At 42.7% G+C, this 26,364-nt stretch overlaps 1 protein-coding gene across 1 annotated transcript in view; it reads left to right on the plus strand.

Annotated features, from left to right (window-relative positions):
- Positions 1 to 13,250: 13,250 nt before the first annotated feature.
- Positions 13,251 to 26,364, plus strand: part of Scgn (secretagogin, EF-hand calcium binding protein) — a 36,601-nt gene continuing 23,487 nt past the window's right edge. Inside the window, exons 1-4 of the mRNA XM_034511158.2 lie at positions 13,251 to 13,510; positions 14,598 to 14,668; positions 22,370 to 22,462; positions 25,034 to 25,123. Coding sequence (XP_034367049.1) covers positions 13,429 to 13,510; positions 14,598 to 14,668; positions 22,370 to 22,462; positions 25,034 to 25,123 — 336 coding nt within the window. The 5' untranslated portion in view covers positions 13,251 to 13,428. The remainder of the gene's footprint in view (positions 13,511 to 14,597; positions 14,669 to 22,369; positions 22,463 to 25,033; positions 25,124 to 26,364) is intronic.

Here is a 26,364-nt window from a genome sequence, read left to right on the forward strand (position 1 = left end):
CTAAAGTAAGCCCCTGGTCCTGAAGTGGCTGGCCCAGAGAAAACTGGTTCAGCAGACTAAGCCTAACCTAGAAGGAAAGCAAACTGCCCAGTCTTATTAATAAATGTCCACCACTCTAAGATGTCGCTTTAAGAATGGCTTTTCTTAAGCCTGGCTTGGAAACCACTCTAACTTTCCGACAATGTAAAAAACAAACCTCTCTGTTACTGGTGAGCTCAGCTGACACTAGGAGATGGCAGAATGGGAGGGAGGGAGATGGAGCTGCAGAGGGACAAGGAGAAGGAGGGGGGGAGAGAGGGAGAAGAAGGGAGAGGGACACACACACACACACACTCCCTCTCTCGGGGAGCACAGACATGGTAATTTGATTGGTTCTTCTGGAAAGGGCAGGAGGAAGGAACTCCCATCTCTCTAAATCTGATTACACCTAATAGAATACTGACATTTACTCTAGTTGCTCATCACAGGAGGCCCTGAGGAGAATGTGGGGGTGTCACCCAGTCTGGATGCCTGGTTCCCCTGTGCTGTCAGCTGCAGGTGAATGGAGCTGAAAACCCCACAGAATCTACCCATCAAGCCAACAGTGACATTGGGTCTCTGGTCCCCTAGAGAGGAGGAGACTCTGATGCTAATGTTTAGCATGTAGCAGTCACTCAGTACTTGTCACTGGCTAATGAGAGCCTCTCACAAGAGCCAACACCTCATAGACTCTTCCCCAATGCTCAAGTTGGTTGAGGAGACTTCATGTTCTTGATGGATTGTTACTTTCTGCTCCATTTCCCTTCCCTTCCCTTCCCTTCCCTTCCCTTCCCTTCCCTTCCCTTCCCTTCCCTTCCCTTCCCTTCCCTTCCCTTCCCTTCCCTTCCCTTCCCTTCCCTTCCCTTCCCTTCTCTTTTCTTGCGGCCACAGTAGCTTCCTAGTGGGTCCTTTGCTGCCTATCTTCTTCAGTTTGGTTGCTACTCTCTATGGTATATACTAATATGATGGTCTTAGAACTTAAAGAAAAAAAAAGTTTCTGAAATTTCCCAAAGCACTATTATCCAAAACTTTCTTGTGGAGAAGGAAAACAGCACTAGGAGCTTCCTGAAAGTCTTCAGAAAATGATGATGATAGCGATAGCCAGACTTTGGCTCTGCCAGACACTCTGCATGTCTCCTGCCTTACCTTAGGCCCAGAGCAAGCCTGTGGTATAGGCAGAATTATCATCCCCATTTAAAAATAACAAATACAGGATCCAGAGAAGTTGAATCACTTACTCAGGCTCACAAAGCCCAGGTGGTCTACTGCCCAAACCATTTATGTGTAAATATGGTGTTCTTTCCAGTTCATCTGTGGAAGGCTGTAAATGAAGCAGGTGGAAGTCAAGAGAAATGCTTGGGGTATGAATCCTCAGATGCTTCTGCACCTGAATATGCTTCCTGCCTGTATTCCTCTCTAACCACACTGAGTGAGTAGAGCCCTGTGGCTTGCCTTCATCTCACTGAAGCAAGATCACACTAGGGAGGAGGAGAAAGTGGGTTTCAATTAGAAGAGGCCCTGGTGACCCAGTTGCCAATAAAGCACCAACCACAGCAGCTTTGTCAGTCACTTGCAGAGAAGAGACATTGATTAGTTCACACCCATTACCTTGAAAATGCAGTCAAGTTTCAGTCAAGGAGGAGGCCCTACTTTCCAGGGTTGGGAGTCAGCTGTTGTGGTGATGTCTAGGGAGCTGTGGGGATGCCATGGCTGTTAAGTGTAGATTGTTTTCTAACATTTTTCAGACCTAGGGAAAACCTCCTGTTAAAAACACAAAAATGACTTCCATGTAGTAAGCACTTCCTGTCTTTCTAGATGCAGAGTGGGTGATGGTTAAGTAAGAGTGAAGCAGATAGAAAGAGAAAGATTGGGGAGGGGGGTCTGGGGTGCCATGTCTACAGAGCTCTGTGGAAACCACAGCACCTGTCCCTTGGCTGGCACAGGGATTACCAGCTGGTCTGTAGAGCCTGAAAATAACTCAGCTTTTCGATTCCGAAGCTAGGCATCCAGACAGTTTTGCATGCCCAGCAGCTCTGCCACCTGCCTTTGGTATGGTCAGTACTCCTGACTCCAGAATCTGGCAATGCAGTGACCGGTCATTGCTTGTTTGAGCCACCGGGTGTTGCTTCTTCTTGCTAATGGGGTAGCTGTGGTGGGATGGGATGCAGTGTGTGGTGCAAAGTCCAGAGCACAAACACTGGGAGAAGCGGAATGCAAACTGGAGGCAAGGCCACAATACAAAGCTGCAGCTGCAAGATGAGGCCAGGAGGAAAGTAAGGTTCTCATGACACTGGCTGCTGGAATTAAGCTAATTGCTCTAACTGACAGAGCCTGCTGTAGTTTGCATATAATTGTCACAGAACTTATGCTTAGAAACCTAATGCCTAACATCTTAATGATATCAAGAGGGTAGAAACTTAATCCAACTATGGTGTTTAGAGGTGGAGCCACAGAGAAATGATTAAATTAAATAAAGTCATTGGAGTAGAGTCCCATAATTGAGTCTTGGTGGCTTCATAAGTAGGAGAGAGATGGCTGATTTGGAGATAATCAGGGGCTACCTCCATGATGTGATCAGGCGAGAGAACTCGTGCTTTCTGAGCTTCCAACCTCCCAGTGAGAGAGTTAAGTAGATCTCTTTTCTTCATGGAATAGTCTGCCTCAGATATTTCACTGTAGGAACAAATATCAGGCTGACACACATGAGTTTCTTCATCTAGAAGCTGGAAATAGTTTCTGTCTCTTAAGGTCATTGTAAAATTAGAATATTAATTCACAAAAAAAAGTGCCTAAAATCTAGGGAGTTTTGAAAGCAATACTGAGTAAGTCAGACCCCCACTTGGTCTCAGCCAGGTTAATGCTGTCAGTCATCCATAAGGACTACAGGAGGGCTCGGGGGATCATCCCACAGAGTTGTATCAGATATATTGGCTCTTGGGGAGGTAGGACAGGGCAAAGCCACCCGTCTCTTCAGGCTAATCTTTGTCTGCTTCAGGGAAATTTAACATGTGTGACAATTACCTCACTGATAGCAATACTGATCATGGGATTTGAGTCACCAATTTAACACATGGTCACTGTTCTGTAACTGTTACATGTCCCGGGAGTCTATATGGGTGGACTCCATGCTTTACTGACGTCTAAATCTTCTAATGTATTACTCATATTGCTACTTTTATATTGTGGTATTATGAATTTCCTTATGTTATGCCCAGAATATGACATCCTTACATTTGAAAGTAGTTTTCTCAAGACATTGTTGGGGGCTGACTTTTAGCAGAAAGCGGCTATCAGCTTTGCAGCCATCTTGAGCCATATACCCTGACAGGAGACTTGCATTACAATAGACTACAACAGCTGAGCACACTCTGATAACATCTTGCTTTGGATACCCAGGACCTTCCTTGGGTGTGTGAGATTAAAGGTGTGTAACTTAAGAGTGTGACTTAGAGATCAGATTTAGAGACAAGACCTAAGGGCATGATTAAAGGCGTGACTTAGAGGCATGGCCTAGAAGTGAGACATATAAAAGGCAGAGACAGACAGAAGAAATTATTGAGTACAAGATTCAGTACAACTAGGAACTAGGAGGAGTACAACTAGGAACTAGGAATTAGGAATTTAGGACTTGGCACTTAGACTAAGAAGAGAGACTGAAGAATAAACAGGATTGAAACACACTTGTCTGGTCTCCATTCTTGGAGTCCGTCCTTACTCTCTCTCTTGCTGAACCCCGACCTGTGGACCAGAGCGGCAGCTTGGGCCGGGATACAGTGACTGCCAAGCTTGGAGTGGAGAGGGCCTCAACATTTTAGGCCGTCCAAAGTGGGCCAGCCTAGGCCTCAACATTTTTGGCCGCCCAAACGCAGGGCAGCCCAGGCCTCAACATTTTGCTCGGGCCGAGACAAGACATAATTCACATAACCATTCCTATTCAGACACCTAAAACATGCTATCCAGTGGCTTTTGTTATATTCGCAGATCTGTGTTTGTATCACCACAATAGATTTTAAAATATTTGCACCATCCCTGAAGGGATTCTTTTGTCCCTTAGCTCTGTTGCCACCTTCTCCATCCCCTGGTACTAGGCAGCCACTGACCTGCTCCTCCACTCTGCCATTCCTCCAGGGTTTCCCAAGGGCAGTGAAACAATGTATCCTCTGTTGATCCACCTGCTAGCACCGAGTTTCACTTTCTCCCACATGTAGTACACGTCTGGTTTTTTTTTTCTTCTTTTTTAATAGCTGGATTCTGTTCCATTATATAAACATATTGTGTTTTCTTTTGCTTTTGTCTTTTTTCCTGTTTCTTTGCTTTTTTCCACTTCTTATCAGGAGTAACACTGTCAAAATCTGTGCATGCCCTTTTTGTAGATGGGCCATATTCTTGAAAACTAAGTTTTATATCTCTATCTCTGTCTCTGTTGTCTCTATCTATCTACATATTATATATCATATATATCTAATTATACATATATAAGCATGTGTGTGTATATATACACACACACGTACACACATACACACACCACACACACACATACATTCTGGGTTATGTGTGTATATGTGTGTGTATATATGTGTGTCTATGTGTATATCTGGAGTTAAACTTGTGACACTTCTGGCTTAGCCTTCCTGGTGTTAGGATTACAAGTGTGTGTGTGTGTGCCACTATTCCTGAAACTCCTTTTTCTGTTTGTTTGTTTGTTGTTTTTCTTCCCAGATTTTCTTTTTTTGTGTGTGTTCAAAATACTTTGTTTAATATGTTTACGTGTACATAATGTATTTTGATCACATTCATCTTCAGTTCACCTCTTCAATCCACCCCATTCCCCACCACCATGTTTTCTTACTCACTCGATGTGCCTTTTTTTTTTCCCACTGAGTACATTTACTGCTGCCTTTGTGTGCATAAATGTAGGACTCTCTGCTGGAACTGGACAGCCTCTTAGGGCCCACCTCCCTGAAGAAACTGCCTCTTCCTCCCCCAGCAGCCATGAACTGTCAGTTGCTCTTCAGATGGGAGGTGGGTCTTCCTGAGCCCCTCCCTGATCCATGCTGTCACTGTGAGTTGGCCTGAGCTCCTGTGTGTAGTCCCCACTGCTGTGAGTTCATGTGTGCCAACCACTGCACTGTCCTGCCCCACAAACTGGTCAACATACAAAGAATAAGAGACTGTGACAATCCTTCCCTCTTTCTTCTTTTATACTTCATCCTGTATGACCACAGTCACCTGTGGATAGTAGGATTCCATCTTGGGAAGAAGTTGTCATCCGAGTTCTCATCCCAGGCCACCATTCTCTGACAACTGACACAGTTCTAACCTATGTCTCCTGCAGGAGGATCAGAATTAATGTGCTTCCTCTGCCTTCCCTAGAGGAAGTCGTGAATTCAGATCATCACACATCCAGAACAATCTCACCATATGACGCAATTCTCAAGAATCCTGTATTGTTTTACAAAAGCACCTAGTACCCTCTCCTTCATCACCACACAAAACTCAGCCTGTCACTCAGGACTTTGGGCTTTCCGATAATGTAGTTGGAAAATATAGGCGAGCTTGATGTAGCAGGTACCTCATTCTGCTCTCACAGCTGGTATCCTCCCTGGTGACTCAGTGCCTGTGCCACACCCAGAACCAAATATCAGCCAGGAAGCTGTTGTTTAGATCTTCACCTGTCTGGCTCTGTGACTTATTTCTCAGCCAGGAAACAAGAAGCATGCTGTTTAATGGATCCCTCCCAGGAGCAGCTGGAAGCACGACGTCTTCCTAGCATCATGCGCTATTTCTAGTCTGCACTTTGTCTCCTTTCTCCATCTGTGTGCCTTTAGCCAACACCAACAACTTAAGGTTTTGACCTAAAATCAATTCATGCTTGGAATAAGGGACCACCTACGGGCGACTCTGCCCTTTGGGATTAGGTCGAGAATAGCATCCAGGTTTGCCTACCCCAACCCCCAAGGAAATATCACACTGGAGGACACAAGAATAACAACTTGAAATCCCTCTGTGTAAATATTGACATTTCAGATCTTTCTGCAAATAAAGTAGCCCCACAAGGTGTGTTCTACTCAGTGTAGGATCAAGGATACAAGGTAAAGAAGGAATTCTATAGATTGTTCTGTTTATAGGACTCTTAAGCCTGACTCTGAAGGAAGTCTGAGTGGATTTCTAGAAAAAAAATGTACTTTTCTAAAAAGAGTTTGCTCTCACCTGTCTCTCAAAATAACATTCTTCCTGAGAAAACTCCAATTCCTTTGGTCAGAAGTTACCCTTTCTCTGTCCCAAGCAGGAACTTGGGCTCCTACTGTGATGTTGAGCTGAATCTAGATTTTTCTCAACATGTGCCCCACCTTGTATTCAAAGTCCCTTTCTTGTCTCCAAATGGAGTGGTGCAGCCACCAGAGCATAAGCTTGGCCTGGCATTTTCAACATTTCCAACAGTGGCAAACACTACAGTCCAGACTTGGCTCTGAGCTCAGCAGACTCCCAGTTTGAAGGAGGCAGGAGCTTGGAGAAAACTAGCAGCCCAGAGACCCTGCAGGTCTTTGTCTCCCAGCTTGAGGACTTGAGAAACTTGTAGTCTGTTCCATGTGATTCTTCAGAAGATGCAATTCTTAAGGAAGGCCTCTTTATTGCTCCCTTCTTGCCACATGCCTATAACAGCTAGTCATGGACAATTAGTGGAAAGTCGTAAGGTATACTCTTCTGCCCATCCTTCCGTAGTTGGGAAGAGAGGACACAGAGTGATGGCCTGTGTCTTATTTTCCTCATGTCCCCTAGATAATCAGTGTCACTCAAATCTTATAGAACATTAGTAAGCAGCCTTTCAAAATCCCGATTTCAGTGGGCATGGGGCCCATGTCTGTACTCAGCACTATAAAGCCTGAAACAGGGGGATTGTTATTTTGAGGCCTGCCTAGGCTATACAATGAGCTTTTTGTGTTGAAACAAACAACCAAAACATATAGAGCATTGAACAATATTATTACTATATCTGAAACTGATAAATTCCATTTTAAGAACAAGTAAAATATTAATGAAAATTTACTTTATAAAGAATCATTCAGTAAACCTAAACATATCTGTAACAGTAATTCTCATAGATCACATTCTCCATCTACAATAGAATTAGGTTAAAAATAAACCACAATTAAGTTATTTAGAGAACATACATACATACATACATACGAAGCAGGTTAGCTCATAGATCAAAGGAAATCAGAAAGTGGTTAGAAAAAAAGTGTAATTAAATAAACTCATGGGCTGTACCTAAAATAACAGTTGGAGGAAATTTGTAGCTTTTAAATAAGTATATTGAAAGGAAAGTAATTTGCAAATCAGTGAGTCAAATACTCATATAATCAGGTTAAGGAAAAATGCTTCCTTGAAATAGTAATGTTTTGTGTGCTAACTTTAAGGTCAGTATGGGAAGGAGATGACTGAGTTCTGTCCCAAATGCTTACCTAGATTTAACTTTAGCTTCTATTGATTTAGGGAATACTATGCATCAGACATGACAGTGTTACCAAATACCTGTGTACTTGCAGCACATACATAGAACCACAGAGAAAAAAATAAACAAAAAAAATGTAACGGCTGTACCATTTCTGTAAAATTAGTGTGGTGTGTGTGTGTGTATGTGTGTGTGCGTGTGTGCACGCACATGCGCATGCTGGTGTGTGAGTGTGTATGTATGTGAATATGGGCACAAGCATGTGCAGCAAACATGCGGAGGTCAAAGGACAACCTTGGCCGTCTTTCAGTCCTCAGTTCTCACCTTTTCTGAGACAGCCTCTTGTTCACCACTGCGTATGGCTAGCTGGCCCTTAACCTTCTGGGGACTCTCCTATATCCATTTGCCAGGTCTCTGTGAGAACACTGGGGCTATATCTGCATGTTATTGTACCCAGCTTTATGTGTTCTCTGGGATTCAAACTCAGTTTCTCATGCTAGTGCAACGAAGCACTCCCTCACCCACTGCGTCCTCTCTCAGACTCTTACACTGTTTTTGCATTAGTACATTTGTAATAAGATGCTGTATAAGGAGCTGGAAAACACTTCAAGTTTCTACGCATGTTAATAGGCCCGAAGGCTTAAAAAACAGTGTTGAGCATTGGCATACGTTATCTGTCTCCTCCTATGACTTAGTAATATGTAACTCATTAAGGGGAAAATAAATTCCATTAGACAATATAAAAAAAACTGAACAGTGAAACTGTGCATGAGGGATTTTGGAGAGACATATGCATGTCACAAACTTGACAGATAGCCCAAGTCTTTAAAATTCAGACTTTAAACAATCAGCATAGAATAAGCTACAACAACTCCTTTGGAATGAATGTCATGGAGGCTCCTGTGTTCACTGCTAGCACAGTGGGACAGGTTCTGTCTTCTGTTTACTGGGAGTAGAAGTTCATGGAATCAAGATGAGAAGCCATTCTCAACCCTATATTTTAAAGACTTCAAATGGCACATATTGTTCTGTCCAGCACTTGTTTGCAATATATAACAAGGAAATAATTGTGAGTGAACAAACATTTTGCTGATAGTGAAAACTGGGTGATAAAACAAAACTTTAAATAATAATAGTGTCACCACTGAGATGACACCATAGGAAAGTATTGAATGACATGGCATTTAGGACAATGACCGCAGAACAACCCAATTTTTGTATGTATAAAAAAGGCCAGTAGTGTGTATATAAATGTTCTATGGCTATCTCTGGGAATTGAAATTATGAAGATTTTCCCCGTTTTTCTTGTTTCTGAACTCTATTATTTAAAGAATGTGTACTAGTTGTATGATTGGAAAGGAAACAAAAACAGAAATAGGAACAGATATTAGCTCTATATCCAGTGATTTACATTTTTCTTATGGTAAACACTGTCTCATTTTGTATTTACTTTCTTTGACCCTCAGTAAAGATGGCTTCTTTGAGCGCTAAGCTGACTGTGCAGCCCGTGAGGTATCTACTGAGTGTGAGTGGTCAGTAATGACCAGGAAATGATGCCAGAGAAAGCAGTTTGTGTTTCTAGTTCAAAATATCATTGAGCTTATAAAACGGTGTAGATATTTCAACTGAGAATTGAATACACCCATCAAGGTTAATTAGCAATGCTTCAAATTACAGACTACTGCCGCTTCTTGTACGGCTAACCATTAATTAGCTATGCTAATGAGGAAAGCAGGAAATAACTACAGGAGGAAAAAAAAACCTAGGGAAAAGAGGGAAAAAAAGCTTCATTTTAGGCCTCAGTTTCAACTGCTGATTGTTAAAACAAAGATAACCAGGATGATTTAAAGCATACACTCTTGTTTTTTCTTTGTTTTCAAAGTTGAAGTACTAATAAAAAAAAAATTTACTTGCTAAAGCATTCCTTCTGAAAAGCCATATTTAAAAAAAAAAAAAAAAACAACCAATAACGAAACAACCAAAATGTAAAAAAAACACAAACAAACAAACAAAAAAACCCCACAAAACTAGTGATAACTGTGGTCAGTGGTCGCAGTACCATCCCCAGCAGAGATCTGAAAAGGCCACCTAGAGTTTGACCTCTAGACCATCTCATCTGGAGTCTCTGCCAGAGGAGATAAGCCAGCATGCTTCTCCAGATGATTCCTGCTGTTGAGTTTGGTAGAGGCACAGTATGGTGAGGTGGAAGGGGGTGCCTCTGCAGCCACAGGCTAAGGCTTCCCTTCCCCCTGAGGTACCACCCTTTTATACTGAGTTGCCAAGTAACTGTGGGGCAGAGCCTAGAAAGAATGCTAACACCTGCTGTCTTGAGCCTTTTCGTCACTATAAGGTCTCTGACTGGATGATAAGCCAGGGGAACCCTATCAGGCAGCCATGGCTCCATTGCTTCAGTATGTTTTGACCTTCCCATAATTGTTCTTCCCTTTGCCCAGAATTTAAATGATGTTCTCAGAAAAAAAAAAACAAAAAACAAAAAACAACAACAACAAAAAACCAAAAACCAAAAGCTCTACAGAAGGAGTGCTGGAGACCTAAACAGAACCTACCCAGTGCCACAATGGACATTTGCATTAAAAATGATGTCTCACTGGGGCTGCCAAGATGGCTCAGTGACCATCTTGAGAGTTTCCAAAAAATTCAATCGCTAGGACACACATGGTGGAAGGAGAGAATACACACACAGACACACACACACACACACACACACACACACACACACTGGAGGGGGGACATAGGTAACATGCAATAACATAATTTAAAAGTAGCTTATTGGGTGGAAACGAAGGCTACTCAGAAGCTTTAACTGCCACCCACCACTTGAAATTTGCTGGCTCCTTGTTTTCCAGTGTTCAGCAGCCCCTTAATTGCTTTCTCTTCCATTACTGTTTATCCTCTAATTTTGCATTGTAGAAAGATGCTTCTGTTGTCTCCACAATATTGAATCCAATGGTATGTACACTTCTGCACATTGCATTTTGATATTAACCTTATACTATGAGGTTTTTTTTTTTTTTTTTTTTTTTTTTTTTGGTTTTGTTGTTTTTGTTTGGTTGTTTTGAAATATGGTTTCTAGCTCAGGCTGGTCTAGAAACTATAATCCTCTTTCCCCGGCCTCCTAAGTCCTGGAATTACAGAAGTGTGGCATCATGCCTGGCTCCTGAGAAATGCTCTGTACCATAGGTTTGTTGTTTATCCCGTCATGGAGATACGCCCCTTCAAATACCTGCCTGCTTTAGTTCACCACTGATTTGGTCTTTGCCTTGCTTTTCTTTTTTCTGTCACTCATCAGAAAACTAGACCTGTTGATTTCACACAGGTTAATCTTTCTTAGTGATGTTTGGAATTGTGTCCCATAATTTCCCATGGCTGATAGTTTTGTTTTGTTGTTTTACAGGTAAAATGAGCCAATTCAAGCCAGATTAGAATATATTAAAGGCAGATTTATTGGGAAGCTTCTCTTGAGCCAGGGAAGTCATCTTGGGAGGAGGGGGGAAAAGCCTTTCATACACAGAGGGAAGAGAAGGAGAAGAAGAGGGGAAAAGAGGGAGACAGGGAAGAAGAAGAAGGGGGCATGAATGGGAAAAGAGGGAGAGGGAGAGAGAGAGAGAGAGAGAGAGAGAGAGAGAGAGAGAGAGAGAGAGAGAGAGAGAGAACAAAGTATCTGGATTGGATTGTATAGGGAGGAGCCTCTGGGGAAAGGGCAGCCCAGCTGCTGGACTGGAAAGTTCAGGGTTGGGGGCAGGGTATGCCAGGTAGGGACTGAGGGATGCTGGGAGAACAGGGAGGCCAGGTCTGCTTTTGATAGGTAAAATATGAACCTCAGTCTTTTGTCCCAGGGTCTGAAACCAAACAATGGCCACATATGATCCCTATAAATTCTGAGCTCTTTCCCTTTTCCTGCCTCTAAGCACTTCTCCAATTTGTGAATCTGGCACTTTCCTCATGAGTGATGGTTATAGTTTTCATTCTTCAACCTAAACGATATTCCTCAAAACTCCTGAAGTTTATTTTACCAATAAGTTTCTGTGGAAGATCAATCATTTTAGTATGTAATTTGTACTGTTTACTATATACTGTGCTAAGAGTTTATAGCATCATGTATTTAACCATTATAACAAACCCACAAGGCAAATGCTATTAGTCTTACACAGCTAAAACTCAACAAAACAAAAACAAACAAAGTGCTTCTAAATAACTTGTCTTGCATCACACAGCTAGTCAGTTGCAAAGCTGCATTTTGAACCCAAAGTCTATCTTCCTCTAAACTATTTTAAATATTATTATTTACAATTCATATTTATTTGAAATTTTAAACGTCACACTCAACATCATGTCACACTAGGCTGCTCTTGACTACAAATTTTTCAAACTTTGCTTATTTTTTATAAATTCTTTTTAAAGAACACAGTCATTCCGTCATGAGGCAACAACACAGCGGCAGCTGTGATTCACTGGGCACGTCCATGTGTTTCTCGGACCCTCCAAGGCAGACATTGTACTCTTCATTTCAAAATATGAAAGCAGAGGCTTAGATGGCTGGAAATGGTGGTCCATCACAGAATTAGCACCTGGTTCAACCAGGATCCTGAGCTGGAACTATTGAGTCTCATGCTTTTTTTTACTACTGTGGCTTCAGTAGCTTACATCTATGTGCTCTTTAGAAATAAATTGAATGCTAACAACAGACCACGACGAAAGGGTACTCCTGGCCCAACTCTTACCATTTTTTTTTCCTTTCATTCTCCTCATCTCTCTGTTGTTTCACATGGCAGCACAGGCTAGCCTGGAACTCAGTGCTCCTCAGCCTCTTGAATACTGGAAGTTGCGAGTGCAAGTCACCACATCTAGTTCGATTTTTGCCTAACTCCCAAACTCCTTCTACTGATTCCCTAAAAAGATGTTTTAAGTCCAAAGTCACCAGGGTAGTCTCTATTCTCTCAGAAATCCACTGGCCAACAGTTTTAATCATTAGAAGATGTGTCCCTTTAAATGGTGGCTGTCATTTTATCGTAAAGTGTCTCTAAGGAGTCATTTGCAAACATCTGAAAACTCTATCATTGATAGCATGGGTTGGGTAGACCCTCTTTTTGATACAGTGCGGCTAGGTTTATTTTTGTTTCAGCGGTCCGTTTCTCTTTGCGGGTGTTTTTGTTTTGTTTTGGGGAGAGCGTCTCACTTTGTAGCTCAGGCTGCCCTGGAACTCACTGTGTGTCACAGCAGTCCTATTTCAGACTCTAGAGTTCAGGGGCTACAGGTGTGGTGTGTGCCACCCATGCCTGGCTCCCTTCAGCATCTTAATGGCACCACTTCAAGCCACAGTGACTAGAGTATTCTGCAGTAGCAAGTCCCTACAGTACACTTCAGTACAGTAATGTGTGTGTTTTCTGATACCTCGCTCGGCATTCAGAGGCCACTTCTGAACACCTTCGTTTCTCTTCTTCCCTCCCCACCACAGTATGTGTCCGTCTCATCCGATCCATAAGGTGCCAGCACTGACACTTCTTTCAACACTAAACATGAATAGCCCTTTCCAGAAAACCCCTTGAGATATTAGTTTGAAAGGTGAGTCAAACTGAAGAGAATGTTTTCGTGAGTTTGACAAACAACTTAAACGGAAAGGCAGTGAGCCGTGGACAGGAGAGACAGTTCCCAGTTTCTTTCTGTCTGATGCCCCCGACAACCTCCTTACCCCATCTGCTCCCCCTACAGCTAACAGGCAGGAGTCCCGCTGAGATCGGCTAGGCGTGCGGGGCGGGGCAAGTCAGGAGGACGCCTGCTGGTTGCCTCTTAGAGCCTGACATCTAGGCTGCGAACTACTCAGGGACACCAAGGAACCGGGACGCCCTGGAGCCTGCCTTGCCCACTGGTACCCAGCTAGAGAGGGAGGAAGTGGACTGAAGAGTCGAGGCTAGGCGAGTTTTACCCCTATCAGCACCATGGACAACGCACGCAAACAAACTCAAGCCCGTCTGGATGCTGCCTGCTTCTGGCAGATCTGGCAGCGCTTCGACAAGGAAGGTGAGCACCTTTGGCCATTTGAGCACCTAGCATAGACACGGAGGGAATTGGAATTTCTCCTAAGCGCCTTTCCCTATAGAAAAAGTTTCTGCATGCCTGGTAGAGTACACTCGGCATATGCTGGTTTTACATATCAAGAAAGCTTCTGAAAAATTCTGAGCAGACTGAGGGCTTTCCTGCTTCCCAACCTGTGGCTGTGTGACTGACGTGCAGTTAATATATTAACAAACATCATCGCATATAGATTCCAGGCTGTTGAGATGAAACTCAGCAATCTGTGGTGCTTTGTAAATGTGACAGTTTTTCATTAGTGACTGTCACATTACCCAGTCTCCATTCTCTACAATGGAGGGTGAATTTTAGCAACATGCAGATTTATGTCCCTCTACTTCACAACATATTCTTGAAAATAAAACAGATCTGTTTGCCATTTGGCCTTGTCCATTGGTAATTACACACACACACACACACACACACACACACACACACACACACACTGTCTTGTCTGAAAGGCATGTTTACACACAAAAGCTAGAATTTAGTATTGACTCCTCTCAATATATTAGTAGACAGATACTGAAGTAACAACAACAACAAAGTGTGAGGGTTACAGAGATGGCTCAGCCACTAACATTATATACTGCTCTTGCAGAAGATTCAGGTTTGGTCTCAGCACCTATGTTGGGTGGCTCCCCACCACCTGAACTCAACTTCAGGAAATCTGATGCTAACCTCTGGTCTCTAAGGGCACCTACCTTAGACTTGCATCCCACCTCAACCCCCTAGACACACTCACATTCACATAATTAAAACACAAACCTTTTAAAAAGGAAAATAGAAGATATAAAACCCAAATCTAAATAGCAAGATGTGGTGGCACATGCCTGAGATCCTAGCCATTGGGTGGTAGAGGCAGGAGGATCAGGAGTTCAAAGACTTCCTCAGCTACATAAGAAGTTTGAGGCTAGCCTGGGCTATATGTGACACTACTTCAAGCCTCACACCTATAATATTCTTTTAGACAAATATTGTCACACTTATTCTATCTTAGTGACTATGCTTATTTATGTTTATTTTCTTGCATTAGAAAAAGGTTACATAAAAGAGACAGAACTGGATGCCTTCTTTGATCATTTGCTGGCAAAATCTGGCACCGAGGTAAGTACTCACAGCACAGGGCATTCGCGTATGTGTCTCTCGGCAAAATTCGAGTATCAGAGCCTTGTGCTGATTTGAACCTATAATCCAGTATGACCTCGTTTTTTCTTCGCATGTAACATCTCTCTCTCTCTCTCTCCTAGCAACATAAAGAGATTTAGGCAGGCTTTGTAAAAGGTGCCATCACATTGGGCGTGCTGGCCACGGATGTTTATGGAAACATCTGTCATGCAGTTAGACTGCTTACCTTTTGTGGACTCAGTCAACTCTAATTTCATTGTTTCCTTGGTTACATCTCTGCTAATGGATTTCAACAAAAGGTAGGGTAACTCATAGATCAAAATGAGATGTAAGGTTCCACGTTCACACATGACAAACAAACCATTTAAAATCATTTCCCCATGATCTGTTCGATTAAAAGAAGTTGTAGAATTCTCATGAACTGCTAAACCAGAACAAAACCAGTATTCTCAGAATCAGATATAAATGTAAAGCAGTTTATTCAGATGGTAAACCTGGCATTGAGAGATGTGGATTTGTTCTAGAAGGTTCTTATACCAAAGGAAGAAGAAAAAAAAAAATAACATAGAGACACCAAAGGCGAGGCCAGCCTGTGATTGATGTTCAACACGGAGAGAAATCCTTTGGATGGGTGGTCATCTCAGGAGGAGAGGCTCTGGGACTGCTGTGTTTACATAAATTGTCTATCTCTAGGTTTCTGTACTTTTACATAGAGGAACATTAAGGGTTACATAGTCCCACTTTGGAACCATGGCCATGGGCATGGATTCTCCACCCTCAAAGAGTTCAGAGAAAAGTATTAAAGGATGGGACCACCAGCTAAGAAATAAAAACCAAAGCAAAACAAAGCAAAGCAAACCAAAGTCTTCCCTTGGTCTTTCTGTGTTTGCCTCTTGTATTTTGTGCCTCTTTTGTCTCTCATTGCCCTGGCCACTTCTGTGTTCTAGATCTGTCAGTGTTTGTTATTTCGTTCCCATCTCTCTGAACTCTCTGTCTCTGTGTGATCTTTGTGTGTTTCTCCCATTTCTTCGGCCCTCTTCTGGCTTTGCATACTTCCACTCTGCTTTTCAAAGTTTCTCTTGTCTCTTCTATCCCCCAACTCTGTTATTTCTCCTTTTCCATCTCTTTCCTGTGTCCCCATCTTAATTCTATTTCTGATCTTTATTTTTTTACTCATAAGTTTCCTCTTCTCAACTCTTGGTCTCCTTTTCTTTCAGTCTCTGGGCCTCTTTCCTTATTGCCTGGTCTCTCCCTCCTCCCTCCTCCCTCCTCCCTTCTCCCTCCTCCCTTCTCCCTCCTCCCTCTTCCCTCCTCCCTCCTCCCTCCTCCCTCTTCCCTCCTCCCTCCTCCCTGTCCCTCTCCCTGTCCCTCTCTCTCTCCCTCTCCCTCTTCCTCCTTTTCCTCCTCTTCCTGCTCTTCTTCCTCTTCCTCCTTCCCTCCCCCTCCTCCTCCTCCTCCTCTTCTTCCTGCTCTTCCTCCTCCCCTCCCCCTCTTCCTCCTCCTCCTCCTTCTTCTTCTTCTTCCTCTCTCTCTCTCTCTCTCTCTCTCTCTCTCTCTCTCTCTCTCTCTCTCTCTCATGCTATGTGCAGTCTGTAAGGCAAAGGGTGACAGAAGACAGGTATAGATCTGTGCAGTCCTTCTGTTCCCTTCCCAGATCTTTGCTTCTCTCCAGCCTTTATTATTGCCTTTGTGTGAGCCATGGGTCTAGCTGAGGAGGAATCCCACAGCAGAGGCTCCTATTGCCATTTTGTCACTCAGTTTCCCATGCCAGCAATGCACTCTGAAGCCTCTGAACTTGAATCTGTAAATGCCCAGGCTATGGTTTTGCAGGAACCCATGATTCAGACAACATGTACTCAACTGTGGGGGGGGGGGGGGATAAGCACACAGAGGAAGATCACATTATTCAAAGCTCTCAGACTTTAAGACAGGATGCTCTTTTCCAAAGAGAAACATCACTGATACCCCAGAGAAAGGATTTCGATGGCTGAGGTAGCTCCATTGTTACAGTGCTTGACTAATATATATATAGCCCTGGGTTTTATGTCTTGTGCTGCATAAGCCAGGGATGGCTGCAAACACCCGAAATCTCAACACTTGGGAAGTAGAGGCAGTGGGATCAGCAGTTCAAGGTCATCTTCAGCTACATAGCATAACAAGTTAGAGCCAGCTTGAGCTACATGAGACCCTGTCTCAAATAAATCACACACACACACACACACACACACACACACACACACACACACACACACACAGTGTTTATTTATTCTGAGAGAAGGATTCTAAGGTTTCTATGGGTGAGCTGTTTGCTCATCAATTTCACCGAGCACTCAGACGATGTGCGGTTACTTCTCCCATAATGCCTCTGATGGGGCCAGACTAAAGGGACCATCGGCTGCTGTGGATGCTCTTTATTACTCCAGTCTCATCACTCCTTTATTACACCTGCCCTTATGAGGTATCAGATAAGACTGAAGGGAATCCCACAGAGAGGATGCTGGGGTCTTTGGCACTGGGTACAAGAGATGGGTCATCAGGGGCTCAGTGGTTAGAGATCTAAAAGGATAGACGTTAAGGCTCAAGCTAAGAATGACTGCTCCTTTAAACAGCTTCATGTTGACTTGCCTTGACATCTAATTTTCCACTAACAGCCATGTTGTTAATTTCCCATGACAATGCCCAAACCAGTATAAAGACAGTTGATTTATTCAACAGAAACTTTGTTCCAGAGATGAATAAGTGTTCACTGTCCTGACACAGGTCTTAACTTTAAAACTAACTGAACTTTGGCCTGGTGGCCTTCCAGGTTCAGTTCAGTTTCTGTATGGTGCATGTACATGTGTTCTCCCAAGGGAAACACTGAGGCAGCCGCATCAATCTGTGATGGTGGATTATGAGGGAACTGTCTTATGGGTGGATAGGAAGCCCCATGACAGAACAGCAATAGCACAGTTCTGTCTGAGTCGTAAAGCCTTGGAATCAGGAAAGCTGATGATGTATCCCTCAGTTAAAGGCAGGAAGTTTTCCTGAGAACTCGAGGAAAAGGTGCTGAAACAACCCCCGGAGGCCAGGGAACAGAAAACATGGGTTTCTGATATTCAAGGCAGGGCATGAGTACTTTGCAGTTTTTAATGCATAGTAGGGAGGCAAGTTTGCCTTCTGTGTTCATTTTCTCTACCCTAGCCATGAGGATGGTACCCACTCATACTTCTGTGTTACTTTGTTATTTCATGAAAAAATATTTGACAAAGGCAATTTAGAGAAGGAAGGGTTCATTTCGAGTCTAATAGCTTCAAGTTGACTTGCTTTATTAAAGGATAATTGGCTAGTTTATTTAAGGATACAGTTCATCATGCTGAGGAAGGCATGGTTGGTGTATGATGTTGCTGGTCACATTGTGTATCCATGGCCAGAAAGCATTGAGAACTGTGTGTTGGTACCTAGCTCACTTTCTCAGTTTGATTTACTACTAGACCCCAGCTCTTGTGGTGGTGCCATCTACATTTGGGGATGGGAGTGGGCTCATTGCTCCTTAGTTAAACTTCTCTAGAAACATTTCACAAACTTGCTCAAAGGATTGTCTCTAAACTCCACCAACTTCACAACTAAGGTTACCCATCACACTCTCCAGTCTACACAGGTTCCTATCAAAAAATTTTCTGGGAACACCTCACAGACTGACTCAGTAATGTTTGTCATGTTTCTAGGTACTCCTTAATCCATTCATGTTAGCATCTAACAGAACCACCATTGTCCAGACAGATGCTGGGACCAAGTTGCCAATGAAACACCCTGGTTCTTGATTTTAATGTCACAGAGTGTGAATAACCACGTCTTCCTCTTCTTATTTCACAAGGAGCTAGTGTGAGTGGAATGTGCATTCTAGCAGGTGAAAGGCCCACGGTGCACATGTTCTCGTGAGGATGCTGTCTCCTTGGGCTCTTATCTTTCCCAGTCTTTTTGTTGTTGTTGTTGTTGTTGTTGTTGTTGTTGTTTATGCAGCCCCTTTGCCTAACACTCACCAATGGGTAACTGAAGATATATTTCTTAATTATCTAAAAACCCCTGAGATCGAAAACAAACTATGGTGATTTTCAGCTTGTAAGAGCAAGTTTTCCAAGTCCCAGACTTTGGAGACTATCACAAGCCATGTCCTCACTGTACTGGTTCTGAGAGTCAAGAAAGGCACCCAGGAAGAGAAGGGGGATTGCTGACAATCACCGCAGGGGCCCACAATATTTTCTCAGTGTGACACAAATAATCCAGCCACTGTTTTCTGTTTTGTCACCAGAGGCTTTGGTCTCAGCTCACTGATGTCCTCTCCCACATTTTTCATTTGATGTAAACTCACTGAGGAACATATTCAATTTTTAAACTCGGCCTTTCGATATTCCCTGTTTATAATCCTCAAATGAATGCATTTGGTTGATGTCTTTACAGAGTCAATCTGTCCCAGTCCTCTTATTTTAATCATTTAATCATTATTTTAATCATTCTAAATATAAGACCAAAGCCCTCAGCCAGACAGATGGCTTTGGTGTGGCTACAGCATACAAATCCATTTGATTAATAGGTTGCCTTGATATAAATACTAGTTGTTCTTTGGCTTAAAATGTAAAATAACTGCTATTTTATTTGATCTTTAGTTCATACTAACAGAGCTTTTTGGTTTTGGCAGAGTCTTATCTCTGTGAAGTTTATTCCGAATGAAACTTATTCCGCACTTGTATGTGGACACTTGTTTACTTATTTCTTTCTCCTGCATGTACTTTATTGCATTTTTATGTTTGAGTCTCCTCCTTCCAAAGGTAACAAATAAGAAGCAATGAGACACAATTCCATTTAAAATTTTTTTATTTTATTTATTTTTATGTGTATCAGTGTTTGGCCTGCCTGTCTATATACCAGTGCCCTCAGAGGTCTGAAGAGTGGGCCAGATCCTCTATGACTGGAGTTATAGATGGTTATGAGACACCAAGTGGACACTAGGGAACCTAACTGAAGTCTTCTGTAAGAACAACAAGAGCTGCTGTTATGGCTGGCCATTTCTTTAGCTCCATTTTTATACGTGTTCATAAATTTTCTCATGATTAAACACGAAAGAGGTAAATATTGATCAATTGACATAAAACTCAATGGATCCCTATATTTCTCATGTTCACTTCAGTCCTAGAGGCATGGGAAATGACCATGATCTTAGTTTTAAGGAGCTTCCTGCAGAATGGAATGTTTTACCATCATCTTAGAGGATCCAGTAGCTCAAATCACCCGTTAAGAGCATTTCCTACCTTGTTTATAACACAATATCAAACACACACTCTGTATCTTCTTCCTGCAGCTAGTGAGACAGGAGTCCAGTGCCAGGGACTATATTCTTGAAGTGATGTCTGGGTCTTCCCTAGCATAAAGTTGATTCTATTGACCAAAGTACCAGGACTTCCAAGGATGGGCTTTTCATCTTCAGGGTCTTATACAGGTTAGAGCTAAGGAAGGATGACCATGGGCTGCCTGAGTTCAAAGATAGCAATGAATGAGGTCCAACCAAAATTGTAAGTGTAAAAATATTAATTTTCTTGGTAATTTGACTACATGGTTCTCCAAGGTGAACTTTGAGGATGACAATGGCTTGTCACATGTCAAACGGTTGGATACACCCGGGAATCATGTTGTTCAACTAATTGTTGAACCTCTCTGAAAAAACAATAAAAAAGCAAGTCACTAAATTGTCCCCGGATTGTTTGATTTTTTTTTTTGTTTGTTTAAAAACTATCTGATTCTAGGCTTTAATGACTCTGCTGGACAGCTTCTGTTCTATTGGAAGTAACAATGTTACTTCAGAGAAGCACAAGAGTATACAAATTGCTGTATTAGTCTGGGTCTGCAGTGCCCAGCTTCTCAAACCAGCCTTTTTTCCTTCTTCAAGGTGGGCAATCCCGAGACAGGTGCCTCAGACACGCTGATCATTTTCTCCTTCATTCTTCTGAATCACTAGGACTGATCTGAAAGAAACACACGCTTGATTGAGAGTAGCAACAGGCAATGGTCATGAATCGGATTTTCCTCTTGTCACATCACAAGATGAGAAGAGGAGTTGGTGTTGCTCTTCAGCCTAGTTTTACACTATTGGAAACAGGTGCCGCATGAACAGCCCAGCTGAAGGGACTGGTGCCCAGGACAAAAGGACACTGCTGATAGGCCAGTCAAATGAAAACAGAAACACAAACCACAGCCAACACAACAAACACACACTCACACACTAACACACGTACACACACACACACACACACACACACACACACACACACACCCCTTCATGGAAGAAAGTGTCAGAAGTCTGGGAGTGAAGCCAAGGGCTGCAGGTACAGGGACATTCTTCTGTCTCCCATAGCTGTCGTGAAGACTTGGTGAACTTTCTTTATGGAAGAGCCTTTCTTTATGCCCATCTCCTGTTTGTTAGTCCCCAAATTTTATTTCCCTGCAGTCTATCTAGTCTGTCTAGGCAGTTTCCCTTCCTACCATCTCCATCTCCTCACCATTGTGGACACCTCTCAAAGAGAAGCCCAGTGGAAGGAAAATCAGGACAAAGATGCCCTCTGGTAACCTGTGACAGAGGGCACAGGCCAGGCCTGTTTTGCTATCATGTTCTGGGAGCTGGCATTATGGGGTGTTCAATAGAAATCAGTGTGCCTTGGGTTTGTACTGGAGGCCAACTCTGGATTGGGCTAACTTGTTTTCTGGATGAGACAGGAATAATTCCAGACTTCTTTTTTATTTGAGGACTTTGATTTCCCAGCAGTGTCTGCAACTATTCTCTAGAATTGCAAGTGAGAAAGGGTGGCATCTGGGTTAGTCCAAGGCCAACAAACAACTTCCATGCACATACAGAAATGAGTGAGGTTTCCAGAGGCCGCTACAGAGGCTGAGTCAACCTTACTGCAGTACCAAGCATGGATGGTAGATATTCAGGTCACACCCCTTTTTGGCCCTGGTAATTTATAACTGATGAACTTGGAGCCTTCTGAGACCGATGTTAAGGAGAAAAAATGTAGCATAAATTCCAACCAGACTCAGAATTGGGCAATGTTTGGATCACCTCTACCTCAGCTCTTGCTTGCCAATTCCGTCCTCACTACTAATTATATGTCGCATTCCCTGCACTAACCTTGACCTCTGTAGAGAAGCAGGTGTGTAGGAAATGTAATACATGAGAGGGAAGAGGGATCTGGGATACCTTGGTAACTCAGCATCTGTTTTATCTCTTTGTGTTCCTTTTAAATTAACTTTGAGGAGCCCTCAACTGAACTGTTTAGTTAAAAAAAGAAAGAAAGAAAGAAAGAAGAAAGAAAGAAAGAAAGAAAGAAAGAAAGAAAGAAAGAAAGAAGTAAAACCTCTGAATTCTTGGAAAGAACTCTTATAAATTAATTATAGCCCACTCCTTTCTTTTACCCAAATAGATAATATTTAACATGTTCTTTGAACACCCACTGTAGTCTCTCAGCTTCTCTAACACCCAGGGAGGATACTGATAGTGGCTGATTGATCAAGAAATGCCTGCCACTGTTCCGTCTTCTGGAAAAGACAAAATCATTAAATGGTTAGAGCAACGTGGTGATCGAACTGCATGCTTTGAATGCTTTTCATCGTGGTGGCTTTAACATAGCTTTACATGGTTTGTTTCAGGACACTCTTATGGAAGAAAATGTGCAGAAAGTGAAAGAACAGTTGATGACCGGCCACGACGTCTCTAAGGAGGGCCGCATACTGATGAAAGAGGTAGTTCCGTGTCTACACCTCCTGCCCTTATATTCTTGAGCAGCCATTTCCTTTAAAAGGCAATGGGAGCCAGACATGCTAACTCATGTCTGGCATCTCATCATTCAGGATGCCATGGCAGGAGGACTGCTGCCACTTCAAAAGCAGCCTGGGCTACTGAGTGAGTTCCAGGCCAGCTTGGGATACAGAGGGACACCTTTTCTCAAAACAACAAAACTATCAAGAACAGCAACAGAAAAGACAGCAACATCTTGCAGACAACTGAGAAATCAGAATTTTTTGCAAGGCTGTTGGATTAGAAAATATTTTTGAAATAATCTTTCTTTTGTTATCCACTTAATAGTAAAGACTCTTTCCACCTCCCATTCGTTTATGAAATTGGATCTCATTTAGTCCAGGCTAGCTTGGAACTTACTGTGTAGCTGGGGATGCCTTTAAACTCTGGACCTTTCCTCTTCCACCTTAAGTGCAGGGATAACAGGTGTGTGTTACCGAGTGCAGCTGTACAATTCTTTCATTTTCAGTAGATTATCCAACATTTACAACTGTTCTGTTCTTGGAGCGTTCCCTCATCTGTTTGTCCGTATATCATCTCATGCAAATTAAATCTTGACAATCAGAAAACATTTACTGAGCATGAATTTAGACCTCAGTATCAGCTCCTAGGGAAGGGTGGAAAAATCTCTCCCTGAAGATCATGAAGAACAAAACAGAGGTTGAGTGTGGTTGTGCTCGACTTTAATCTCAGTACTATGGAGGCAGAAGTCAGCAGATCTGTAAGTTGAGGCCAGGGTGGCCTACAGAGTGAGTTCTAGGACAGCCAGGCTGTTTCAAAACAAACAAACAAACAAACAAACACTAAAAGGCAATCAAACAAAAATAAACAATCAATCAAAGAACAAAACAGAGGCTAAGCATGTAGCCCCTGCCTAGCGGGTACAGAGCCCTAAGTTTGATCCCCAACAATGCAATGAACAAACACACACCAGAAAACCTGTATTTACTTTAACCCCTTTTATTAAACACCTACTAAAGCAAGTTAGTGCCTTGGCCATGCAGTGCTGCTTCCCACAGTCCTCATCTCAGCAGATTGTTTCTCTTCCCATTAGAAACCAGTTTACTGTTCAGAAAGCATTTCCACCCACAATAGTGTGTGTGTGTGTGTGTGTGTGTGTGTGTGTGTCTGTCTGTCTGTCTGTCTGTCTGTCTGTCTGTCCGTGTATGGTGTATATGGTATAGACCTGTATGTGAATGTGAATATGCATGTATGAACACCCATGGAAAAGCCAGAGGAGGCATTGGGTGTCTTTCTGAATTGCTTTCCATTTTCCTCCCTTCAGGCAGTCTCAGCTGAAGCTGAAGCTTGCTGTCTTGGATGGGGAGACTCACCATCAAGCTCCTAGGATCTGTCCTCTGCCCCTCAACACTTGGGTTATAGGTGTAGGGACATTATACCTGGATTTTCCATAGGTGCTGAGGATTTGAACTCAGGTGTTCATGCTTCATTCACATCAAGTGTACAGTGCATCATCATTGCAATTAAAAAAGTATACACTAAAATGATGAACCTATTATAGTAAATATATGTCAGACACATATTGATAGCAACTGTTATCAAGACTTTTGTACTGTAAGTGATTGGATGAGCTACATTTTTATATGATTGGCAGTACAATGGCTTTATTACATCGCAAGCATGTGAGAAACTGGTACAGTCTGGACTCACTTTGTGACACTGTACAAGACTGAGGAAATTACTTTTATTTATGGGGACAATTGGGAAAGAAAATAATACACACTCTAGCAATCCCAGCCGAACTTGCCTGTGTACTGAGACAGTGAATGATCACTAGGGATCAAGACATTACATTAGTTCATGGACCAGGTGAAGTAAATCAACCAAACTGGAGTTTCCATAGAACAGTGGCTGGCTGAATTAACATATTTGTGTATTGTAGCAGAAGATAGTCATGTTAAGTAGACACTAGTTATGTTAAATAGTATAACCATAGCCAGCACTCTGGCATCCAGGCAGAGAGCAGTAGTTTCTGCTTCTGCACGTGGCACTGAATCTATAGCACCAACCAATAAAACATGGAGATTCCGTGTGAGCTTGAGGTTGCCTATTAGTGAGATAGATTCTACCACTTACCATAATTAGAAAAAAATACTAATAATGGTATGTGTGTGTGCGCACACATGTGCACACCAACATGTGTAATTTATAACTACTTGTTAGGATTATTTAAATTAAACCAGGTGTGGTGGCTCACATTCATAATTCCAGCACTTGTGAGGCTGAGGCAGGAGATTTGCCTTAAGTAAAAGGCTGCTCCTGACCATAGATTAAGACTGTCTGAAAAAGCAACAAAACAGAACAAAATAAACCAGAAAAGATGACTGGGTCTGCATTATGAGCCTCAGAGCAACACTTATTTTGTAATATCAATAAACTGTTGATTTAGTGATGGAGGTGCAGAGAGATGTGTGTAGAACACATTAAAGGACATGCTTTAGTTCTTAATGGACACCGGTAAGAGCCCCCTGACTATTCCTGTTTGTCCCCTGTAGCTTGCCAGTATGTTCTTATCTGAGGATGAAAATTTCCTCCTGTTCTTTCGCCTGGAAACTCCCTTGGATAACAGTGTGGAGTTTATGCAGGTGAGTACTTGCTCTCTCCATGGAAAAAGAGGATAGGTCTGCCATCCATTCCTCTGTCTGGTCCCTAAGGGAGAAGTATGCCCAGAGGACAAGGCCAAGCAACTAAGCCTCCAAGAGAGCTTATTTATCCCTCCTTTTATTGGACTGCTTCTGTGCTGGAGGCTTCTTTAGCTGGGGCCAGGGGAAGGCCTAGACAAGGGTCAGGCAGGTATATTGAAAGGATGGAATGAGAGAGGCAGGAGGCTACAGTAGGGGGTCTGTGGAGGCTGGAGAAGCTGAGCCCCTTCTAAAGACACAGCACAGTCAGAACGTAATTTGTTGGAGTGTTAATCCAGGCAGTGGACCTTGTACTGAGTAAATGCTAAAGACAGTATTGATAGCTCATCTGGCCTCACTGCCCCTTGGATACTCATTACAGTAATAAAGAATGTCAGGGAAGTATAGCTCAGAGTTTGCCCCAGGCCACAGCTGTAAAGTCATGATAGCCCCATATCCCGGTTCACTACTGAAATCGTTGCCATAGTTTAGCAGCCTTTGAACAATTGTTTATCCTGCTGTTAAACTGTATAAGCATGTGCTTTGTAGACTCATAAAACTTATCTGTATGGACCACAAATATATTCCAGTAATCCAAGACATGTAACAGAAAATAATTATGTTTTTTAAGGCAATAAAAGTGGTAAGAAGAATATGTAAAAACAGGGTGAAGTAAGCAAGTCTCCAGATAGCTGCTGAGGTTCATAGGCCTGTGCTGTGGGTTGTCATGGAAAGTAACTGCAAAGATTCAGCCAGGACCAGAGTTAACTTTTTAAGAGTCTCTTCCTTTTGACTGAATAATGTGGCTTCTTATGAGTAGTGCCTCATATCATGGACTCATCTACAGAAGCATCAGAGAAAAATCCCATTGCCGAACACTGCACCACTAAAGAGCAAATCTCTATAGAATAAAGACAGAGGAGGTTTAGTATAACATTGAGTATCTCCTTTGATTGCTACCCACATCACCTCTCTCTCTCTCTCTCTCTCTCTCTCTCTCTCTCTCTCTCTCTCTCCCTAATCTATTTTTTAATTTATTTTACTTTTGTAATGAGGCATTTATCTGAACGAAGGACTTGTGGCTAGGAGCCCAGGATCCTCCTGTCTCCACCTCTCAGTTCTGGAATTACAAATGCATGACATCACATACAGATTTTTCACGTGGGTGCTAGGGATCTGAACTCAACAGGTCCGCACAGCAAGCA

Source organism: Arvicanthis niloticus, chromosome 8 (assembly GCF_011762505.2).
Source record: "Arvicanthis niloticus isolate mArvNil1 chromosome 8, mArvNil1.pat.X, whole genome shotgun sequence".
In the NCBI taxonomy this organism is placed as follows: Eukaryota; Metazoa; Chordata; class Mammalia; order Rodentia; family Muridae; genus Arvicanthis; species Arvicanthis niloticus.